General features: G+C 43.2%; 2 protein-coding genes across 2 annotated transcripts in view; both read right to left on the bottom strand.

Annotated features, from left to right (window-relative positions):
- Positions 1-20,693, bottom strand: part of LOC142086660 (cell surface hyaluronidase CEMIP2-like) — a 56,760-nt gene that overhangs the window by 18,920 nt on the left and 17,147 nt on the right. The window contains exons 12-19 of the mRNA XM_075159934.1: positions 20,317-20,445; positions 19,209-19,294; positions 17,729-17,860; positions 17,573-17,608; positions 16,589-16,741; positions 14,528-14,705; positions 9,087-9,302; positions 2,027-2,235 (exon numbers count right to left, since the gene is read on the bottom strand). Coding sequence (XP_075016035.1) covers positions 2,027-2,235; positions 9,087-9,302; positions 14,528-14,705; positions 16,589-16,741; positions 17,573-17,608; positions 17,729-17,860; positions 19,209-19,294; positions 20,317-20,445 — 1,139 coding nt within the window. The remainder of the gene's footprint in view (positions 1-2,026; positions 2,236-9,086; positions 9,303-14,527; positions 14,706-16,588; positions 16,742-17,572; positions 17,609-17,728; positions 17,861-19,208; positions 19,295-20,316; positions 20,446-20,693) is intronic.
- CEMIP (cell migration inducing hyaluronidase 1) overlaps positions 1-20,693 on the bottom strand; it is a 113,834-nt gene that overhangs the window by 82,751 nt on the left and 10,390 nt on the right. The gene's annotated exons all lie outside the window — the stretch shown is intronic.

Genomic DNA, 20,693 nt, shown 5'->3' with positions numbered 1-20,693 from the left:
TGGGGACTCCACCACTTCCCTGGGCAGCCTGTTCCAAGGCCTGACCACTCTTTCAGTAAAGAAATTTCTCCTAATGTCCAATCTAAACCTCCCTTGGCGCAACTTGAGGCCATTTCCTCTCGTCCTATCAGTTAGCATCCAGCATGCTTGAGGTGTACACAGAGCAGCCACATTTCATTCCCAATTATTTCTTAGCAAGATGCTCTAAATGAAGTAAAGTGAAATTGTGGTTTTCCTTCGTTACAGTACATTTCTTGTTTATAGTTCTTCAAAACACATACCTTGCCAACTGTTTCTGGATCAGAAAGATCTACAAACCTTTGCCGTGTTCACATAACTGGGTTCACACAAGACAAAGAGAACCACAACCACATTGTGGTTTTCAATAGTAAAATGTAGTTAAGTTGCTGCTTGAAGAAGAACTGAACTTCAAGCTGAGTTTTACCAAAGACCCAGTGCTGCCTTCAAATTTGAATCTGTGCTTGAAGACCGTGGGCCAAAGCTTTGGCAAGTATTAATTGGCACAGTGACAGAGTAACCACCAGTTACCCGGCAGAAGACTTAGCTCTGCAATTGCAAGGAAATAGCTAATCATTTTAAGACAGATAATAATTGCAAAGCTCAGCTTGAATAACTAATGGGTTTTCCTCTTCCTTAAAGTGCACAAAGATATATTAATACAGCCAACAGTGATTTAATTCTAATAATTCTTCTGTGACACGAGTGTCCCAACACTGATCCTCCAGCAACTCGGTCATGGCCCTACAGCTACTACATCTTTAAATCAAGAAGACCAGGTATATGTCACTCGCTATAATGGGCATGTATAAAGATGAAACAGTGACCTTCTCAGCTACATTCCCACGGGGCTTCATAATGGCAACTAGGCGCAGTATTTTTCCCCAAATTTCTTCAGCTCCAAAGTTCAGAGAAACCAAATAGAGCTCAAGCTTTTGCCAAAACTATCCTAAGCTGAAACCACAGCAGTGACACCCTGCTGGAGGGGCAGAAGATGGCTGTGGGGTTTGGTGGATAATACTGGATGGACTGGGGAACCCGCCAGTTTTACCAGCGGTTCGTGCTGCTTCACGTCCTCCGTGCCTCTGACTTCTTTCATGTCAGCTATCTAAAACCTGCTTTGCAAATCTGAGCCTGTGTGTGGCCGGGCTGTGTGTAATCATGGAAGATTTCATTTGCATACCTCTGTCCTTTTATTGTATTGTGTTTTCATCAATACTGAGGAGTCACATAAACTGCAGAACCCAAGGTGATGGACAGGTTTTTTAGTGGTGCTCATCTCTTGCAGCATCTCCTCTGTGCAAACCATGGCAATGCCTGTCACAGCTGAGCTGGCTGGATTGCAGGACTCTCTCCTAACAGTTGTACCAGTGCAAAACGCAAGTAATTTCACTAAAGTAAGAACAACAGTACTAAAAACCATAAATGAAATTACCAAAATGAAACAGATTGCAAGGGAAAAAGGTATTATCTAAAATGGATACACCCTGCTGTTATATAACACCAGAAGAAAACATGGGAAATAAATACAGCACAGCCTACAATTTCGCTGCAACTGAGTCCTAACGTTTTACAACTTTATGTAAAAAGAAACAGTGACTGCAGCGCTGTTTGGATTACAGAAGATGTGAAGCTCTGTGCGCATTCTGATGTATTTCTGCACTTTATATATATGGGAGATAAATTATGTGTGCAGCAACTAGTACAAACAAACGAACAAGAGCCAGAGCTTTTCTGGAGGGATTTCAGGGACAGCAGGCCAGGACTTACTTGGATTCTGTTTCAAAACTTTCTGGAAAGAGAAACGTCTCTGCACAGCAAAAAAGCTGGAATAAAGTGAAAGCAGAGGCATCTCTTTGCATCAGTAAGTGCCAGCCATTAACACCTTGCTTCCACGCTCTCAGAAATTGCTGAGACATTTGAAAGGTCACTTGTGAATAACCTGGGAAATTGTTAAAGCTCCAGACCTTTTGAAAACAGAACATTTTCTAACAACATAGGGCAGTACCTGTTGAAGTTGATCGGGTACAGGATAATATCCTCAGGTGCTCTGCCGTCCCACTGGATGATATAATCCTGCTCGAGCATGACGACAGGCTGGTACTGCTGGTATGGTGCTCCTCTGTTCACGCCTTGCAACCGCAAGGGATGGGAATGGTATGCTGCTCTGGCAATGGATAAGGTCAGATTCTCAGGGCGTCTGGCCTGAATATAAAGCTGAGGGTGAAAGGAAAATGACAAACATATCCATTAAACCAGCCAGGCTCAGCCATAACATGTGCGTTTGATCATCCTTGCCTGTAAATGGTTTTTGCCAATGAAGAGCTCAGAACGTTTGGAAAGTCACTGAAACATTTCCAGTTCAAGTAAAAAGGTAAAACAGAAATAGCATCTGCAGCCACTCGTGGGGACACCATGAAGTGAGACTCTATGGTTCTATGATATGAATTGTACAGCGCCATAAAAATGTCCGCTATTCAAAATCTTAAGGGAGAAGTGTAACTAAGGAAATATCACAAAGTAACTTTTTTATTAATTCAAATAGCTGCACTTTAAAAACAGGCTTATTCCATTGAAAATACAGCAAACTCTTAAGTTATTTCAACAGGCTTTGGATTAGGTCCAGTTATCTAATGGAATCCACATCTTTGCTCTCAAGCAGCAGACTAGGCTGAAATTTTGGGGGCTAAAACTCTATGGCCTGACTATGACCTCAGCTGAGGTCAGAGCAGGTGATCAGTAAGGTCCCTTTGGACCTGAAATCCCATCAATGTATTAATTGTTCTCAATCAAAACAGCATTTTCTGATAAAGAACAGTTGGAATGAACTCTGATACTGCAAAATAATAGCCTGCTTTTGTCTTTCTGGATAAGAGGCAAGAGTTTCTGTCCTATCACTGCAAACTTTGACATTATTTCCTTCCGATATGTGTCTCCAGCAAGCAGAGAATATTAAGGTGGCAGCTGCTGTGCACTTACTACAAAATTAAATGCACCAATGATAAAATAAGCCAAGAAAGGAAGGAAATGCATTCAATGATGAGCCCCCACAAGTTCCTAAACTACAGACTACCAAGAACAAAAGATTCCTATATACTTTAAGCTATTTGTGTAAAAAGAAAAAAAGAGAGAGAGCCCTATGCACGGCCTAAGCTGCTCACAACAACGACTGTTAATGAGTTCAAGAACAGGCAGGAAGAGTTTGCAGTATGCTTCAATAAGATGATGAGGAAAGCATGTCAGAGATTTGCTGGTAACATTTTGCCCCAAGTGCCTAAGGACCACGTCACAGGTCTGACATTAAGGATAATGGTGACAGCTGTTTTGAGAATGAAACAGTAATTACTAGAACAAGGAAAAATGCCACTTCTGTGTTGATAGAAATATTTGTAAACTGACTTTGTCTCCTGCAGTGACCAACAGTGGCCACTCAGTGAATGCCTTCCAGAACTGCAAGCCACCAAGGATGCGATTTTCAGTCCTACAGAAATACAGTAGTATATCTGGTGGACCTTGCAAAATGTTTATCACTAAAGGAGGTCACAGTAGGTAAATGCCCTGATCAAGCAATCTAGATGCTACACAAAGAGACTCTTTTGCCCAGATGGAGCATCACTAGGTCAACAGGACTCTGACTGGGAGCAGGGACTAGCTGAGATGTTTCCTGCAGCAACTGGGCTCAGCTGTGGAACAACAGTCCCGGTGGCTTGGTCCTTCTTGAACACACCAAGCTACACAGAAAGCAGCACCCCACATTTTCCCCATTCATCCCTTTCTGCCTCCCCCTCATTTGAGGGAGCAAGGGACAAGAGGGGAATCAAATCCCTGTCCATGAAATCCCTGACCACCCTTCTGTGACGCCGATTCATGTCAGTCCTAGTACTTGTTTTTTGTTACTCCTTCAGGACTGCAATCAAGACCAACAGACTACTTTAGAAAAATCCCAGAAGAGTCATCCACCAAAAGGCTGCTTTTAATTCCCAATGAGATGAATGAAGTAAAAAGAACCCTTTGAGCTCCACCGGCCCCAGGTAGGTGAAACATCAGCCACTGTCCCGGCATAGTGCTCTTGGGATGTCACAGCGCGGTCTCTTTCTTCCTCAGCCTTTACTCTGTGACACCTTTACTCACTTGAACGGAACTGGGAAAACTTTATCACTTTTCTTCCTTCTGTTTACCTTTGGAGAGGCAAAACACTTGTGAATAGGAGTGAAAAGGAGAGTAACAAGAGAATATTTTTCTAGAATGAAAAATCCATCTTCCTTAGCACCACCTCCATAATTTTTGGTTAGATCTATCGAAATATTTAAGAGAAGAGAGTGGGTCATAAAGATACTTTAAAATATGAGAAGTGGTGGCAGCTTAATGTAGTAGGAGAAGAAGAGCTAGTTAAAATGTTATAAAATGTGAGCCTTCTACTTGCCTGGATGGTTTAATGAACATAGTTGTCATTTTAGCTGCTTAACACTTCATGCTAAAAAGATGTGTCAGATCTCCCTGTGCTTACATGGCAGTTTTCCCAAGTAGATTGTGAAACTGAGAAGATAAGTTCTTTTACAATTCATGGGGGATCTGCTATTCAGCTGGATAACCAGGATGAAGATAAGCAACATTGAAAGTATTGGAACAGAAAATCTTGGTTTCTGAGAAAAGGTTTCCTTGCTTTCTAGTTTCTTTAACATTGCTTTTGTCCTACTGTGCTGTCAGCTGTCATGCTGGGGCAAAATGAGAAGTTCAAAACACACCTTCTCCTATTCTGGTTGTTTGACTGTTCAAAAAAGATTAATTTCCCAGAGCAAAACATTTTCTCTATAAAGTTTCCAAGTGAAGACCTTAAAATTCTTTCAGAAGGAAAAAATGTATCTTTCTTTCTATAAGATATGCTAGGACCAATTTTGGCCCTAAAATTGAGAGCAGCTTCATCGACATCAGCAAAACTACTTTGATTTTCCATTGGTGCACATCAGAGATCAAAATTGGACCTCTTTGTCCAAATACGGAGACCATTAGCTGAAAAATATCTTGCAGGCTTTTCCTTCTTCCCAGTCTGTGAGGTGCTGACAATCCTCAAGCATCGCAGATACCCTGGGACTGTACGGTTTCGCCTGTGCTTAGAAAAGTGCCGTTCACTACCTACTGCATCTCTTGCTTGCTTTACTTTTAGAAGCATCAGTACCAAAAACAGCTACATAGGCACTGAATACACAAGCGGATCCCAGTTGAAGGTATATAACTTGGAGATGGAGGATCAGTTTGCAAATGTTCACTGCAAGGACAGAGTTAACAGAAGTGGAAGAATTTCTATTTCAGTAGCCTGCAGTAGAGTAGTGATTAAGTGAACTGGTGAAAAATCAACAGCATTGCCTAAAGTATTCTATAATAGCAAGGCATCAATTTTTCAGTAATTCAAAACTGACACTAATTTAGCTAGGTAGCAGTCTCTCATGACTGTCTAACACCTTTTTAAGCTTATAAAAGAAAAAAAGAAAATAGCACATACTGCCAAAAACTCTGCTTATTTTAATAAAGAAGAGAAGTTTCACAGCCTCTCCTGATGAGCTGCTGTGAAGCCTGCGAGGAAGCAGTAAGTCCACAGCTTCAGCTGCCCCGTGGGAGCCAAGGCACTTGTCTTACAACTTATATAAAAATTAGAAATGGTTTAGGAATCTCATCTACATTTTAACAAGTAATACAGGTGTTGAGGAGTCTCCAGTTCAGTGCCTTTGGAAATCTCACCCACCTACATGGAGGGAACTTGTGAGATGAGCCCCTCCCTACATTTTTCTTTTATTACTGGCCCTTGCAACAGCTGAAAGTCAGATTGACGGGACACTGAAGACCTCAGCGCCCTGCTGACGGAGTCTGAGTGACTCACGGAGATTGCCAGAAGATGTGGTGCTGCCAACTCTTGCGATTTCCCTGTGAGTCTCCCTCTACTTGGTGTTCTTCCTCAAAGCCTCGCTTTATTTACATTACAACATGAGAGTTTCAGCTGTCATTAAAACGCAAAGAGGTTGGTCTTGTTTGGACAAGACCAACCCTACAGGCTCCAGAATCAAAAGGGGAGGACAAAAAGACCTGACAGTTCTTGCTTGTGTAAATTGCGTGATTTTAAGCTGGTCCCAGAACCCTTTTTTGGTAGAGAAAGGCAACGTTGGAGCCAAAGCATGAGGCATTTCTTAGTGCTCCCTGCTGAAGGAAGGTCTCGGACACCATGTGGGGAAGGTGGCATGATGCTTCTTGGAGACAGTGAGGAGGAAGGACTATGAACCAACTGTAGGAAGGTGGGAATGTCAACCTGAGTTGCCAGATTAAAACACCCTCAGGAAAGTCTGTCCCCAGGATTTTGTGGAGCTAGAAATGCTGCCAGAGGAATAGGTTTTCACCAGGCATTTCCTTTCCTGGGCAAATTACATCCAGGAGAAGATGAGCATGAAAAGTGAATGAAACAAACCCAGCAGAAAGGAATTAGCTGAACTCTAGGCACTTTGCTCAGAAAGGATTTGGCTGCAATGTTAGCTGAAGGACTTGGATCTCATTTTTCCACGCCAAGTAGCCCATCCCTAGGCTGACTATCTTGGGCCCAGTTCAGCAGTAATATAAGAGTCACTATTTCCTTGAACTGAAAGGACATTTTCACCTGCTTGCGCTAGGGAAGAATAAAAGTTCTTGTCTACCAGAGCTACGTGAAAAGGAAAAGAAAAACAGATTTTGTAATAGAGTTGCTAAGATCAAAGCAAACCATCTTTCTCCATAATTGGATTCACTATTTTAGGCTTTTGATCTAAAATATGACACGCAGAATTTAGCACACAAACAAATCATCTGTTTGCCAAGGTGCTGAGAACCAGGGTTAAGCTGAAATACACCAACAGGTACACCCTCCAAATGAAACCAAACCCTGCTGCACGGGACCAATTTCTTCTACCCTGCACACATATATATTTCCCTACCCAAAAACCATAAAGTGAAGCATTTAATATGAGCTTTACTCATCCTGCTGGATGCTGATTAGTTGAAAAATGCTGGTAAGTAACAGATCCCAGAGAAGCAAATGTTTATGCTTGCCTAAACCTAGCCAAGGAAATTTTCTATGGTGGAAAAATTGCCTCACCACGTAGAGTGCCATAACCGGGAGGGTATTAATAGAAATAAAAATATAAATGCCTACTTGTTTACAGTTCTGAATTTAACTGTTAGGTTGCCAGAGCAGAGAATATCATTTCTCTAGAGACACAGAGCAAAACGTAAGTGCCAAGCACAAAACCCCAATGCAATGGGAGTGTTTCACAGGAGCCCAATCCTGTTGCTGCCTAGTCAATAGCAAACCATGGGGCGTAAGTCCAGTGTCGAGACACTTAAATAGCAACTCCTGCTCTCTGCTGTGCAACTAAAGCAAACGCATACAAATTTCTGTAGTTTAAGGAGACATGCATAATCTGGATTTGACTGTGCACGTATTATGTGGGCATAGAGGTCTCAAAGATAATTGCATTCCTAAAAGTTTCATGCATCTCTCCTTGGAGAAAAGGGAGCAGAGTGCTGTGTCTGACTACCCAAAGTGCCAGCCCACACATTACTACACATCAGAGAAGCCACAGAGAAAGCACTTTCAGAAATCTCCCAATGTGGAAAATCCATAAATCCAGGTTTGAAACCCATCCCGAGGTGCAACTGTAGGAAATCAGACTCTGCCAATCCCCACGCTCACACAACTGATGTTACAACGAGAAACCTGAAGCCTGCTCCTCTGGAGGCAATGTTAATGCTGCCCGGTCTTCAATGACTTCAGGCAGAGTTTCATCCTGTGCCACACCTGATGTCTGGGCACCGTCTACGGACTCCCAATGAGACAAGAGTTTGCAGCATGCTCCCAAGTGCACAGAAGACTCTTAATAAATAAATAAATAAATAAATAACACCTGCTGTATCTCATGAACTCTGATCTTATTTTAAGACCACTTCATATTCCATCCCTGCCTTTCATATCTAGCAGTGCACCCCACCGCAGTCTTTATCTGACAGTGCAGGGCTGTTCTCAGGGGTAGGGAGAACATAATGGTCCTTCCAAAAGCCACATCTTGTGTGAGGGATCCCAATACCCCCTTTCCAACCTCAAACCACGTGGTGCTGTCTGCACCCACCACACACAGTCTTAATATTTGGCTTGTTCAACACAAGGAGAGAGGAGACCTGGCAAGATGTCCAAGTAACAGGAGTTTTAAAACACGCCTGGCTACCTTTTTTGTAAATACATTAATATCCTTTAGAAGTGGAGGAGCAAGGAGAGCCATCTGCTATCTCTTACAGGTGACTGTGAAAGCTGTGGTGAGTCACGTACTTACAGTATGCTCTATCCACACACAAAGGTCTTGTCGAAATTTGAGCAACATACAATGAACCACAATCTGATTTTGAGGTCACATTTCCCTCCATTTACTATTCTCCTCTTTCTTTCTTTCCCTACTGAAAGGCTACCTGGGATTTGCAGCCCTTTCTACCAAGGTGTTGACATCTCAGCTAAGGTCTCTAACTCGAGTGTGCTGAAGAAAACTGCTGTGAAGGTTTAAGACCACCCTGACCTAAGACTGATCATCCCTCAGCCAGTGATTTCTGGGTGGGAAATAAGTGTGAGTTTGTGTCTCAACCACCCGTTTCACCATCCTGAACACAGTGTATCAGAGGAGTATCATCTTCCATTACTGAGACTTGATTCACCAGACTTATCCACCAGAGCCCCATGATAGAGTGAACAAATGCCTGGAAGCAAGAACTAGAAAACTCCAAACTTTCCCCCAACTCAATTTCAACTTGCAGCTTCTTGTGGGCGATGGGAAGACACAGGGCTCCTTACAGCCATGGGTTGCAGGCAGCGGCACAGAAGGAGCTTTACTGAGCCTTGGCATTAGGCAGATAACGCTGAGAGGAGTAAAATTACACCCAATTTATTATTCACCTCTTATCTTATGGAGTGTTGAGTAGGTTTCGCTCCATCACCCCTCAGCAGAGTATCCGAGGACACCCACCCAAGATGCCCAGCGACGTTGCCTGCAGCCGCCCCCCGTTACCTGTGCGAATTTCCCGGTAGACATCACCGCGTTCCAGCGCGGGACAGTGAGACACCCGGGATGACGCAGCAAGTAGTTATCTGCTCTGCCTACGAAAGTGTCCGGATAACCTGTCACCGAGCCGTCCAGATCATGGAAGATAGACATTTTGTCACCGTCATTATCGTTGTTTCCAAACCACTGGCCTGATCTGCCAAAAAAAACTTTCAGTCCAACCTAGCAGGAGAAAATAAGAAGAAAAATTACTGGTTAGCTCTAAGTAAGGACTTGGGTTTGCAGTGTTTTAACAGCCAAAACAGTGATACAGCTAGAACTAGAAAGCTCTATTGTTTGAGTAAGAGTTCTGTTTTGTCTCTTCTATTTAGAAAAATTTCTGACTGTATTGGTTTTCCCCCGCATTTCTTAATCCCAGGAGACAGTTTCACAAAAATTAGACTTTTGGTTCTTTGAAATGCACCCGCACAACCACGTATTCCTTGAAATCACGCAGCAATAAATTATGCAGTGGCAAAAGGAAGAGGATGACTCAAAGGATAGTGAAGTACTGGAAGATTATGAAATTTACTGAGGAATATCACAGCTGCGATCAAAGAAACAAAAATTACTAGATATTTGGTGAATTTTCTCATATACTTTCAATGGCTGTTCTAAGCAGTTCAGTGAGTGCCATTTTTTTCTAATTGTTCCCCTAAAACCTTATAAAACTCATAAAAGTGATAGCAATTCTCAGAATTGGCTCTTGTGCACATTCTAATATATCCCCTGAAGAATTTTTTTTAGGAAAGAGAAGTAACAGGAAGCAGCATTATCCTCATTAGGCATAGCTCTGGTTTCAAGATTTTTCAGTAGCTAAGTAAAAGAATCTGTCCTGATATGAAAAGCCAACAAAACAAGGAAACTGCAGATGTTCACCAAAAAGGCATGGAATATTTTAATGCCTGCAGAGAAAATTATTACAGTGTGCGACGATTAAGTTCTGAAGTAATCAAGAAAATAATTACTCCAGGTCAAGCACTCTGAATGAATCCTGCAGCAACGTGTATAAAAGCAGACGGCATAAATAGCGACTGGATCACGCTGACCCAAAGGACTGTAATTTGTTCCATTTAGCCCAACTAATTTTAATTGGACTGTGCACATGAGTAAGAATTAGGGTCAGCAGGATTAGGCTGCAAGTTTACTAAGGGCTTTAAAGGCTTTATTTTAACAATAATAAATGGAACACTTTAGGAGAATAGGAGGGTCATTGTGATTCTGAGTTAGATGGAAAGTCCCTTTGGCTTAAAAAGAATGACCACTGCAGCAAGAACTACTTGCAGAATAAAAGTCTTTAGTCCTTTAAAATTAAATTAGAGCCTAGAACCATTTTTCTGCCACCTTCTTGTCTGAGTCTCATAAACAAACACCTGAAGCGGTCTCATTTAAAGGAGGTTCAAACACATGGAAATTTAATCTGTATTTTTGAGTGTTTTAAAACTTTTCCTTACTGCACCGCAGGAAATTTTTGCCCAAAGGGCTACTTGGCAAAGTAGGAGGATCCCAAAAGTTGGGTTTGTTCTTTCACTTTAATTTATAAAAGAGGAGATATTAAAAAAATGTAAACACTGTGCTGCAGCTCAAAGCTCCATTATAAATACTTTGTGACAGCGAACTTCTGGAGTTGAATATGAAAATGGGCACTTCACTGGGGAGGAGAACAAAGTCAGCTGTACTTCAAAACAAACTAAGGCACAGCCAGTACAGCTTACATTTGATTAACGCTCCCAGTGTTTCCATCCAGCAGCAGGCAGTTTTGGTGCTAATGCTAATCTGATCGCTAACATTCTCCTCTAAAAAGTCTGAAAGTCAGAAACGAAATGGAAATGTTAATGAGCAGTGTCACTTCTTTTATAAGTCTCAAGGTTACCTTCCTTATGTACCTGAGGGATAGGGGTGCACTGAGTTTGCAATTACAGCTATGGCAACATATATTTTTTTCTAAGTGAACAAACATGAGCAGAGAAAAGACTCGGCTTGTCAGGTATGTCCATGTGGAGCTAGGAATGAGCTAGAAGAGGTGCAGAGACAGGTCATGTCTAGCTACCACGCTACTATTCAGACACCTAATTTTCATTAGGTGTGGACTACCTGGGAGTGATATGGTATAAAAGTTACTTGAATTACCTGTCAGAAGCCTGACAGGGAGTTCTGACAGATGATGGTTATGTGAGTACGTAATCTCTTAGGAATATGCTAACTCAACCTGTCCAAAGGCAGCACACCTAACACAGCTGCAGACAAGTCCTGAGGACTCCAGTGGAAAACACTTTCTATATTAAAATTTAATAATGTACTGGAAAATAGCATAATAACTTGCAACTTTTTCTAAAATTCAAGTATTGGCACAAGCTGCCAAAAAAAGCCATATCACCGTAACGCTGTTATCATTTTAAGGAAACCACTTTCAGCCAGTGTGAATCTTCCTCTGTTTTACCACCCAGAGACTCTGCTCTCGTTAGCATGGCTTCTCCTCTGCTGGAGTCATGCAAGCCCTCACCCTGCAAGTTCCCTTTGGTCAGGAGTCTCTTTAGGGTTTGGGGGTTTTTGTGCTGCCCTCTTTTTCGGGGGATGACAGACTTGCACTTTAACTCCGTGTCTGCTTTTCTTTTTCCCATCATGAACTGTTTGCAAGCTTCTGCTTTGACGCAGAAACCCAGCACTAAGACAACACAGGCTAAACATAGTAAAGGCAACATTAGGAAGCGCCAAGCTCTTAGCCAGGCAGGACTGCAATCCCATGGGAGTCACTAGCCAGTGCTGGCCCCTCTGAGCTCTTCTGGGGACCGCAAACCCACCCGACACAGACTGCTGGGATTTCTTTGGCACAAGTAATTTCAGAGATGCCGTAGTGTTGGCACAGCTAGGAGTAGAATAGGCTTGAATCCACCCTAAGCTCCTGGCTGCAGGGAAAAAATAACCAGAGGGACCGTTAGCAATGGATCTGAATTGGGACAGTTTGTGAGTCTTCTGCACCTGCTGGAGGTGGCCTTGTTCATGGGAGCCCAAAAGGGCATGTACAATCTCTTGCTCCTCACCTCACTCTACAGGAGCTGTGCAGAAAAAGGACAGAGGGATGAACAGGTTGCTATTTTATGACTAAAAAGAGATATGTCAGGTCTTCTTAAAAAATGATGCACAAGTGTCCTGTTTGGGCACGGCTCTGTTCTGGGCTGGGGCCATCTCTTTTGAGCTCTCCAAAAGTTACTGACAGTAACCAGATCTACAGGACACCACAACCATCAGTCATGCCCTCAGCTGGGTTAAGACCACCTGCTGCTTCCACTGCTTTGAAATAACTTTTAAAAAGCACCCTTTTTAAAACAAACAAACAAACAAACAAACAAGCCTAGCAATAATTTTTCTATTGATAAATGCACAGATATCTTAATATGTAGGATTTCGGTTTGTCAATGGAAAGGCAACTAGAATACTTCTTGTGGAGCGTAATGTTTAGGTCTTCTGTTCTACCTGACTGTTATTTTTATGCTGGAATTAAACAAGTCCTGACTGGCTTTATTATTTTGTTGTCTAACCAATCTGCTGATTAGTTTGATTAATTATACAATTATTCCTTCAGCATGACTAATGGTTTTGTCATCACTATACAACTTGCAGTAATGTTTAATTTCTTCTTAAAAAACAACTGTAAAATGATTGTCCTTTAGGGAATTAGTACTTAGCTACCCTTTAAAAAGTAATAAAATGAAGCCTGGAGATGGAAAATTAATTAAAACAGCCTACAGGCTCTATCTCAACTAGTCAAAGACATATTGTCCCATATAGCAGTTAGCAACAAAACAACAAACTAACTGTGGTCCTTCAAGTCTGAAATCAGATTTAGCACATCTGGGTTCAATCCAGATAAAAGAGAATCAAAGTGAAAAGTGCTGGGATGTAGGTGGTTACAAACATAAATGGTTTTTAAGTTGGCAAAATACCAACTTCAGAAATGGATATTTCTTGGAAATGTACATACAATAAATAATTATTGGGATAATGTCATTAGTTTTTTTGTAATAGGCTGACACTGTACTATTTTAATTTGCTTTGCAGCAGCAATTAGTACGTCTTCTGACTATTTTTACATTGAAAACCTTAGATCTTAAAGGCATTGCAGTACCAAACTGCCTCCCAGACAAAAAATGCTGGGATATTTAACAGGCTCATTGGTCTTAGACAGTGCAACTGTATTAAAGAGCTGTATTTTCAGCCATTCAAGAGGTAATCATCCCCTTTGCTAAGATGCACAGATATCATCTGTCTGCAACCATTCTGTTGGACAGAGTCCTACATCCATCACTGGAGGAAAATTTCCACTCTCTTCCAGTCCACTGATCAAACTTTTTCATCATACATTTTTCTCTAAGCTCCCCTCCCCGGTTCCAGGTTGATTTTCTCATTCATGTTCCCCATGATCATCTTATAACCATTTCCCCAAGGGAGGACGTAAAGAAGATATGGCAAATTAGCCCTTATTCTTGTTCCAAAGCTCCCTAAAGCATTTAAGGTAACTAAGATCTCTTTACTGAAATGCACAGGAACTGTGTTTTCTTTAGAGGAGCAGTCAAGTGACTGCAATCAACATCATCCTTTCATAAAATACCCTCCTGTGTTGGTCTAAAGTATACCAGAAAGGGGACAGACAAACTAACTGCTTGCCAGAGGGAGCGATATTGGTCAGTCCCAGAGCAATGGAAATTTTCCTCAAGATAAAGCCAAACCTCAAGCCAAAGTTACTACAGTTCATGGACATCCTAACAAGCATGGACCTTGTTTGAAAAAAGCTCAGGAGGGGTTGCGATCCCTGGGAGTGGGGCCGGTGGAATCTGTCATTTCCCAAGCCAAGCGTGCAGGGCCACGATCCCTGCAGGACTCCAGGACAAGGACAGGAATTGCTTAGCGTCCTATGGTTCCGGCCCCATTCTGCTGTCCCTGCCCAAGGGAAGTCCCTGTTGTGCTCAACAGGAATTTCACTGCTGACCCCAGAAATTCTAAGTGCATTTGCTTATTTCTGCATAAGGATTGTATTGCAGCTTGCTGCCTCCTGACATCTCATTTGTGTTTCCCTCAACCTTTGAGGCCAGGTCCTCACCAGCTCCTCAGCATATATAAGCTGGTAATGCTGCACCAGCTAAGAGTGATCTTCTGGATTTTCTGGTTACAAGGTGAAATCTTCCTCTAATGCAGATTTTTTAATGTATGGCTGCCCAGGCATTTTATTTTACTGGCTTATAAATAAACTTCATTAAAAAAAAAAAAAAGCAGAATGAATCAATGGTATGCACCAATGTAACATGCACCACTGCCTGGAAATTCCAGCTCTAGGATAAATCTCTCACCGCTTCTAAAAACTTCAAAAACTTGCACATGTAGCAGCATGCATTCCTGCTTTTCTTACTCACGCTTTTCTCCATCAGGATCTGTGACACATTATTCTGGGGGCTTATCTGCCAGGAGTTTTTCATGAAGAACCCGATGGCACTTGAGTATCTGTCAACAGTTGGGGTGAACTTCTTGAAAGTGCATTTTGCCATCCTGACAGGCCCATCATAAATCTGGAATCCACGAATAGGGAACGTCCTGTGAGATTTTAAAACAAACACAATCCTGTGTTAAAAGCTTGGGCAAACTCTGAGTTTTCTCCTGCAGACACAGAAAGATATTAACAAGTAGCTAAACCACCTTTCCCTTCCCAAAACTGGGATCTGGAGGTTCATCACACAGTTAATGAACAATGAAACTCTCCTGAACATCCTCTACAGGATAAGGCTCGAGGGCCAAAAAAAAATGACTCATACAGCTTGCCTAAGTCTTGTAAGCTGGGGTAAAGCAGTTTAAAACCCTTGTCCCCAGCCACCCAAGGGCATATCACCACGAGGAAGACCCAAAGAGCTGTGTGGCACATTGCCATCAGGTCCCCTGTTCCAGGGTAGACGGGTTTCTCAGGAAAACATCAGCATGATTGAAAAAATGATATCAGTCAGGCTCCCTGGAGGCAACAGTGTCTCCTTGGAAGCAAATACCAAGTGGTGCAGCACAGCTTCTCCTCTCCATACAAACCACTTCACACGAGATCCTTAGGACCCAGCCCACAGCATCTCATACAGAAAAGCGATTTCTGCAGTATCAGTCCATGGACATGTTGTCAAGACATCAGCGTTGAAGAAGACACCTCTAGAGTCACAGGTAAGGACCTGCCCCTTCCATGGTTTGTTTTGAGAAGGTGCCAAGTTTTGCTTGGCCCTGGTTGTGTTTGATTAAAGGGTGGCCTGCATCAGCCTTGCAGACAGTAATGAAGCAGGCTAGTAGTGGCATGGAAGGGTAGGTCAATGCCTACCGAGTCCAGAAAGAGTTGCTGAGACAGGAAAGCCACAAAGCGGACATCACATGGGCACACAGACTCTCTCCAGCCTGGGGGTCACCGAGGCCCAGATTCCGCCCCCAGCCCTGATGTTTTTTCTTACTGGTTGGCTCCAGAGATCCAGAAACACTTTGCCAATTGGAAACACCAGGCACAAAGAGTGTTTCTTGACCAAATCTTCAATTTCCAGAGCTGTAATCCCAGGAGTTGGGTCTGGTACAACCCCACATCCCATTTTGCACTATGGCGTAATGAAAGGACAGATATCAGACGTTTTGGCATACTCCTTTCCAAGAGTACATTGCTTAACAATATCACAGATGATTAGAGCTTGTTTGAATTGCAAAGGAGCTTTTTTGCAATTGCAATTAAAATAACACCACCGATAATAACTGAGGATAGCTCTGATTATTCTTGCTGTCCTACACAGATCCCATCCCTCTGTCACTTATGGTTGAGACACGTATAGTCAGGGCTGTGTGCATGGCATGTCTGCTGAGTGCTGCTTATTCCTTAATTTTATATTCCTCGTAGAGGGATTAATGATTGGTGAGCATCACCAAAAACATACATTAGGGTAGAATTTAGGCTCGGGGAAGCACACCTTGCTATGGGGATGTGGGTAGGCACCACAGTTGCTAGACAGGAGGCTGTGCTGCTATCAAAATAGAAAATAACATACAGCTATTGAAAGAGAAATAAGATGCAATAATGAAAAATGGTTTCTCCTTTGTCAAACCAGCCATGTTTGCCCAGCTACGCTGGCAGGAGGGACGGTGGCACGGTGGACAGGAGCCATGCCGTCAGCTTGGCGCTGTGCTGCTGAAGTACTACACAAAAGCCATTTGGTATCTTTCAGATTCTCTAATCCATTCTCCAGTGACTAATAAATTAAGCAGAAAATTAAATCAAACACATTCAGTCAAGAATGCTTTCAAGCTGTTGGCCTGAAGAGTGAGTTTATTCAGATGCTTATTATTTCTGGCCTGTACAATAATTTAAACACCCGGTATAAATTACTCGTTGGTAGTCACAGTCATTCCTGAGGCTTTTCTTCTAGCTTATGCTAATGCCAAGAAGAAATGGCAGAAGAATAACTCACTTGTTTCTGGGCAGTGTTCTGTATTCTCCATTTGCCCCTTTTCCCCAGTAGCTGTTTTGGCCTCCCTGCGAGCCAAAGTTGCTGCTTTCTCCAACAAAAATGGAGCGTGTAACCTCCAGGCTGGAGCCTTCGTCTGTCGGGAAAGTCCCATCACTACAAGCAGGCAAAGAAACACCAGGTAACTATGCAACACACCACAACCAATTAATTAACACTTTTAATTACACCACAGACACAGTAGAATTTCTTTCTTAGTTTAGGAAAAAGCGCATCCACCGATATAACAGCCTGCTTTAAAATCTCTTTAGAAACCAGCAAGTTAGTGCAGAGGTAGCCTAGTGCTCTGGCATCAGTAATACAAGTAACTTCATCTGGGTAAAACTAGCTCTACCCTATATATATATATATATAAAAAAAATTGCTCTATACTGAATTGCTTTATAAATTTTTACCTACATCCCTAAAGCGAGAGCTTCACTGATTCTCATTGCCTGCAGTGAGCTTTGGACATGGTTTATTTTTGTAGGTCTTTTGCAAGAGGGGTGAAGACGAGAGCAGCAGGAGCAGGGTAGACACCAGCGGAGGAGGCAGGAGACCTGCTGTGCCACCACGTGGGACCATCCCAGCCACCCTGCCCCGGCAGCACACGAGCTATGGGTGATGCTGCTCCACCAGGCTAGAGCAGAAGAAAAGTCTCCCCGAACGCAGAGCCAGATGTTTAGTCTACTGGTTCAGGACCTACCGTCCAAAAGGAAATATTCAGCAATTATGATGTATTCCCCAGACATGCTGAGGCAAAGAGAATGAAAGGCTAAATTGCCCCTTGTATTAACGGCTGTGCAGGGAAGACTTGATGTGGTCTGGGAGGGAAATGTGAGGTTTTTTCGTGTCTTACAGGAATCACCAGAGCAGTGTCTCAGCTTCCATTCTTGAGCCTCTTACATTGGGGGAAAAACTGGAAGAAGGTCGATTTTAAGAAATTACCTTGCCAGAGTGAGTCCAATTCCATTGTCTGAAAACCTGGGACAGAAGAAACACAACGGTGTAAATGAGGAGGAATGTCTGCAGTGAATTTGGCCTACAGACCTATTTATGTCTGCTGCGAGGGGAATGATATAACACGTAATTACAGTAACCTACCCCGAGTTGCGGAAAATAATGTCGCCGCCCCTGGCCCAGGCCCCATGGTCATTATTTTTAAAAGCAATAAGACCATCAATCACAGCAGGAACTCGCGGCTTTTCAGGATCAGCATCTTGATGTGGGCGAAACCTGAAGCAAGGAGCTTAGTTAACGTGGCACAGGAGACATAGGAACCAACCTCAGACAGAGGAGGTTGTGCCTGGCAGACCTCGTTTGGCTTCCAAATATCAGTATGATGGGCCTAAAGAGGTGATATGCCCTGGATCAGAGTCAGGCTATCAGCCTGATTTCATCTCTGTGCTTTGGTACAAAGCAGAAAACAAGAAGCATTCATAGGAGTGAAATTCTGGCCCCAGTGAAATCAACAGGAGATTTCTTGTTAGACTTCAGTGGGCCCACGGTTACTCCTTAATTTGATTCCGTGTGATTTAGAGGCATAGAAAACATTTTTCCCAAGTCACTTGGGTCCTTTTGTAATTGTCCTTAGAAGGCCCATTGAGAATCCCTGGATTGATGCTACGAAATGAATTAGGCACTTTCAAGAATCTCATTCAGCAAAGATAACGGAGTAATTGGCGCTGCTTTCCTTGCATGTACAGACCAGACCTCCATTTGCCTCTGTCTCTGCTGAAAGAGAAGCTGTCATACGAAAAAAGAATTCGCCCTGGAAATCGGGCGCTTCTCAATTACTTTCAGGCTATTTCTTGCCACACCGGCTGTTAATGGTAGACTTGTGCCGTTTGGAAGAAAATCACCATTGCTTTTTCCGAGTCTACCCTCACCTCCGACTTCTTCCAGCTGACGTCCCGAGGGACGTGGCATCTCAGTGCCCGAGGGGGTGGCCCGGGGAGGGAAGTCTCACAAAGGGAGGCAAAGTCGCCCTTTCCTTTCAGCCATACGGGAGCATTGAGAGGGTGTGATGGAGGAGGAAAAAAGCCAAGGCTTGACCAGAAGCAGTGGCTGATTCCTGCCACGTCCTCCGCACACAGACCCATAGGGCTGCAGCGAGTGAGAAAATGGCCTTAATTTCCCTGCTTCCACTCTGCGAAAGGAAGCTCAGAGATTTTAAAGCAGCTGACAAAAAGCTTTGAGGCTACTTTATTTTCCTCATTAATCCTGGACCAGTCTCAGCAGTGTCTTACATCATCTGTCAGATGTAAGTTCTTTTAAGCAATTAATAAGAAATGTTGGAGTTTACAAACCCACTAAGGAAATAATGGGATCTGGATCCCCTTTGACGTGCTTCACTGCTCAGTCCTCATAACCCCAAGTGCACGTGTATCATTTTTGGTCAGCAATAACACAAACAATTCAGTGCATAGCTATGAAGTATTTGCCTCTGCACATCAGAGATAGCTTGTGTGTTTTTTTCGGAAGCTCCAGCCATAATGAGGCATTAACGATCTGCTAAATACAATGCAGAAGCCAAGCAGCACTACAACTATCCAAAACACTTAGCCATACAGCATGTGCTTACCTGGCATTATCGACAGTGAGATACTCTCTGGGATCTTCAGCGCTGGCTCTCGTTGTCTTTACTCCTTTTCCAATAAACAAACCAGCCTGAAAATGCACACGACTCCAATTATATTAACAGACCGCCCAAGAGAGACCAGAGATCCCAGATTTTTATCAATGAACGTGGGCAGCCAGCGCGTGCAGGCACAGCCAGCGCCTGCAGCCTGGGCTTTCTCTTCCCTTTCGTGGTCACTTGGCACGGCTCAGCACGACATCAGCACAGGACGTAGCACGCTGAAGTCAGGAGAGAGCCTGCCCTGCCGTGCGTCATGCATCAGCATCTTGGGCTGCCTTCTGACCCAAAGCAAGGCACTGCACTCCCGCTCGCTCTCTCCCTCGCAGAAAGCCGTAAGGGACTCTGCCAAGCTCTTGACAACTTTTTGGAAAAAGAGTGTTGTTAAGAAGTAAGGCTTCAAATAAAGAGTGAAGAGTCCCCCGACAGTCAGAAGAGAAGATGAGCCGCTGTAGCTAAGTTAAAGACTTTGGGCTAGAGCAGCAGCTGTCACGGACCAAGATGTAAAATATACAAGGCACAGAGAACAGCACTGATTGCAATCTAGAATCCTGAGAAATAAGTTAAAAATGCTTTTTACAGCTTACAGGTTACGTTTTCATGTCAACAGTGTATTTTAGAGAAAGTGTTTTTCTTTAATTACCCTTGAATTTTTGGTCTCATTTTTCAAAGGTGATGAGCAGGCCTTGGCACAAATTACTTTTGCTCATCCCCCTATATCCTTCCACCACTGGGGCCAACAGCAGTGTCGGTGTCCTGCCTGTCATTCCTTAAATCTCACTTAGTAGTAGGTGTACCTATGGCCTGGGCACATCCCCTCTAACACAGGCACCCAGCTCAAGCACCTGAAATGGGAGCCCCATTCTGCTCAGCTCCCTCTTTGATCACTAGAAAGAACATCATCCCCAAAAGTTGATTGTCTCTTGATATGGTGTTAAAAGACCACTATCAAAATGTAAGACACCCATGATCATCTGATTTCAGAGCACCACACATGGTCAGCCCTATACCATACTATTTTATTGATAGTAACATACAAAAATCATCCACTTGCCTTGAAATTGGAGTGGACTCTGTTGTTGTAAAACACTCCCAAGGGGGTATGTTCAGCCTGTCCCTCTGGATATTGCCCCTCAGACTGTCCAGTTGGAACCCGGTGGAAGATGTACCATATCCCGACATCCTAAAAGACAAAGAGAGGTCTGAGAAATGGGACACTACAATTAATGATACAGTTATCCTGGGGACTTAGGGTTTCCCACTGTGCTGGCCAGATTTCTAACCTGAGCCTGCCAAACAAGTGCACGTCCCAGGGGACACACACCGGCCCATGCTCTTACACCTCCCAACTTATCTTTGGTATGGACAGTGGGCCCCTGGGGCACACACACGTGGGTTTTAAAAATGCATATATTGTGGGTGAAGTTCAGG

The sequence above is a fragment of the Calonectris borealis genome, chromosome 11 (assembly GCF_964195595.1).
Source record: "Calonectris borealis chromosome 11, bCalBor7.hap1.2, whole genome shotgun sequence".
Lineage (NCBI taxonomy): Eukaryota > Metazoa > Chordata > Aves > Procellariiformes > Procellariidae > Calonectris > Calonectris borealis.
This window is presented reverse-complemented; position numbering and strand designations above follow the sequence as displayed.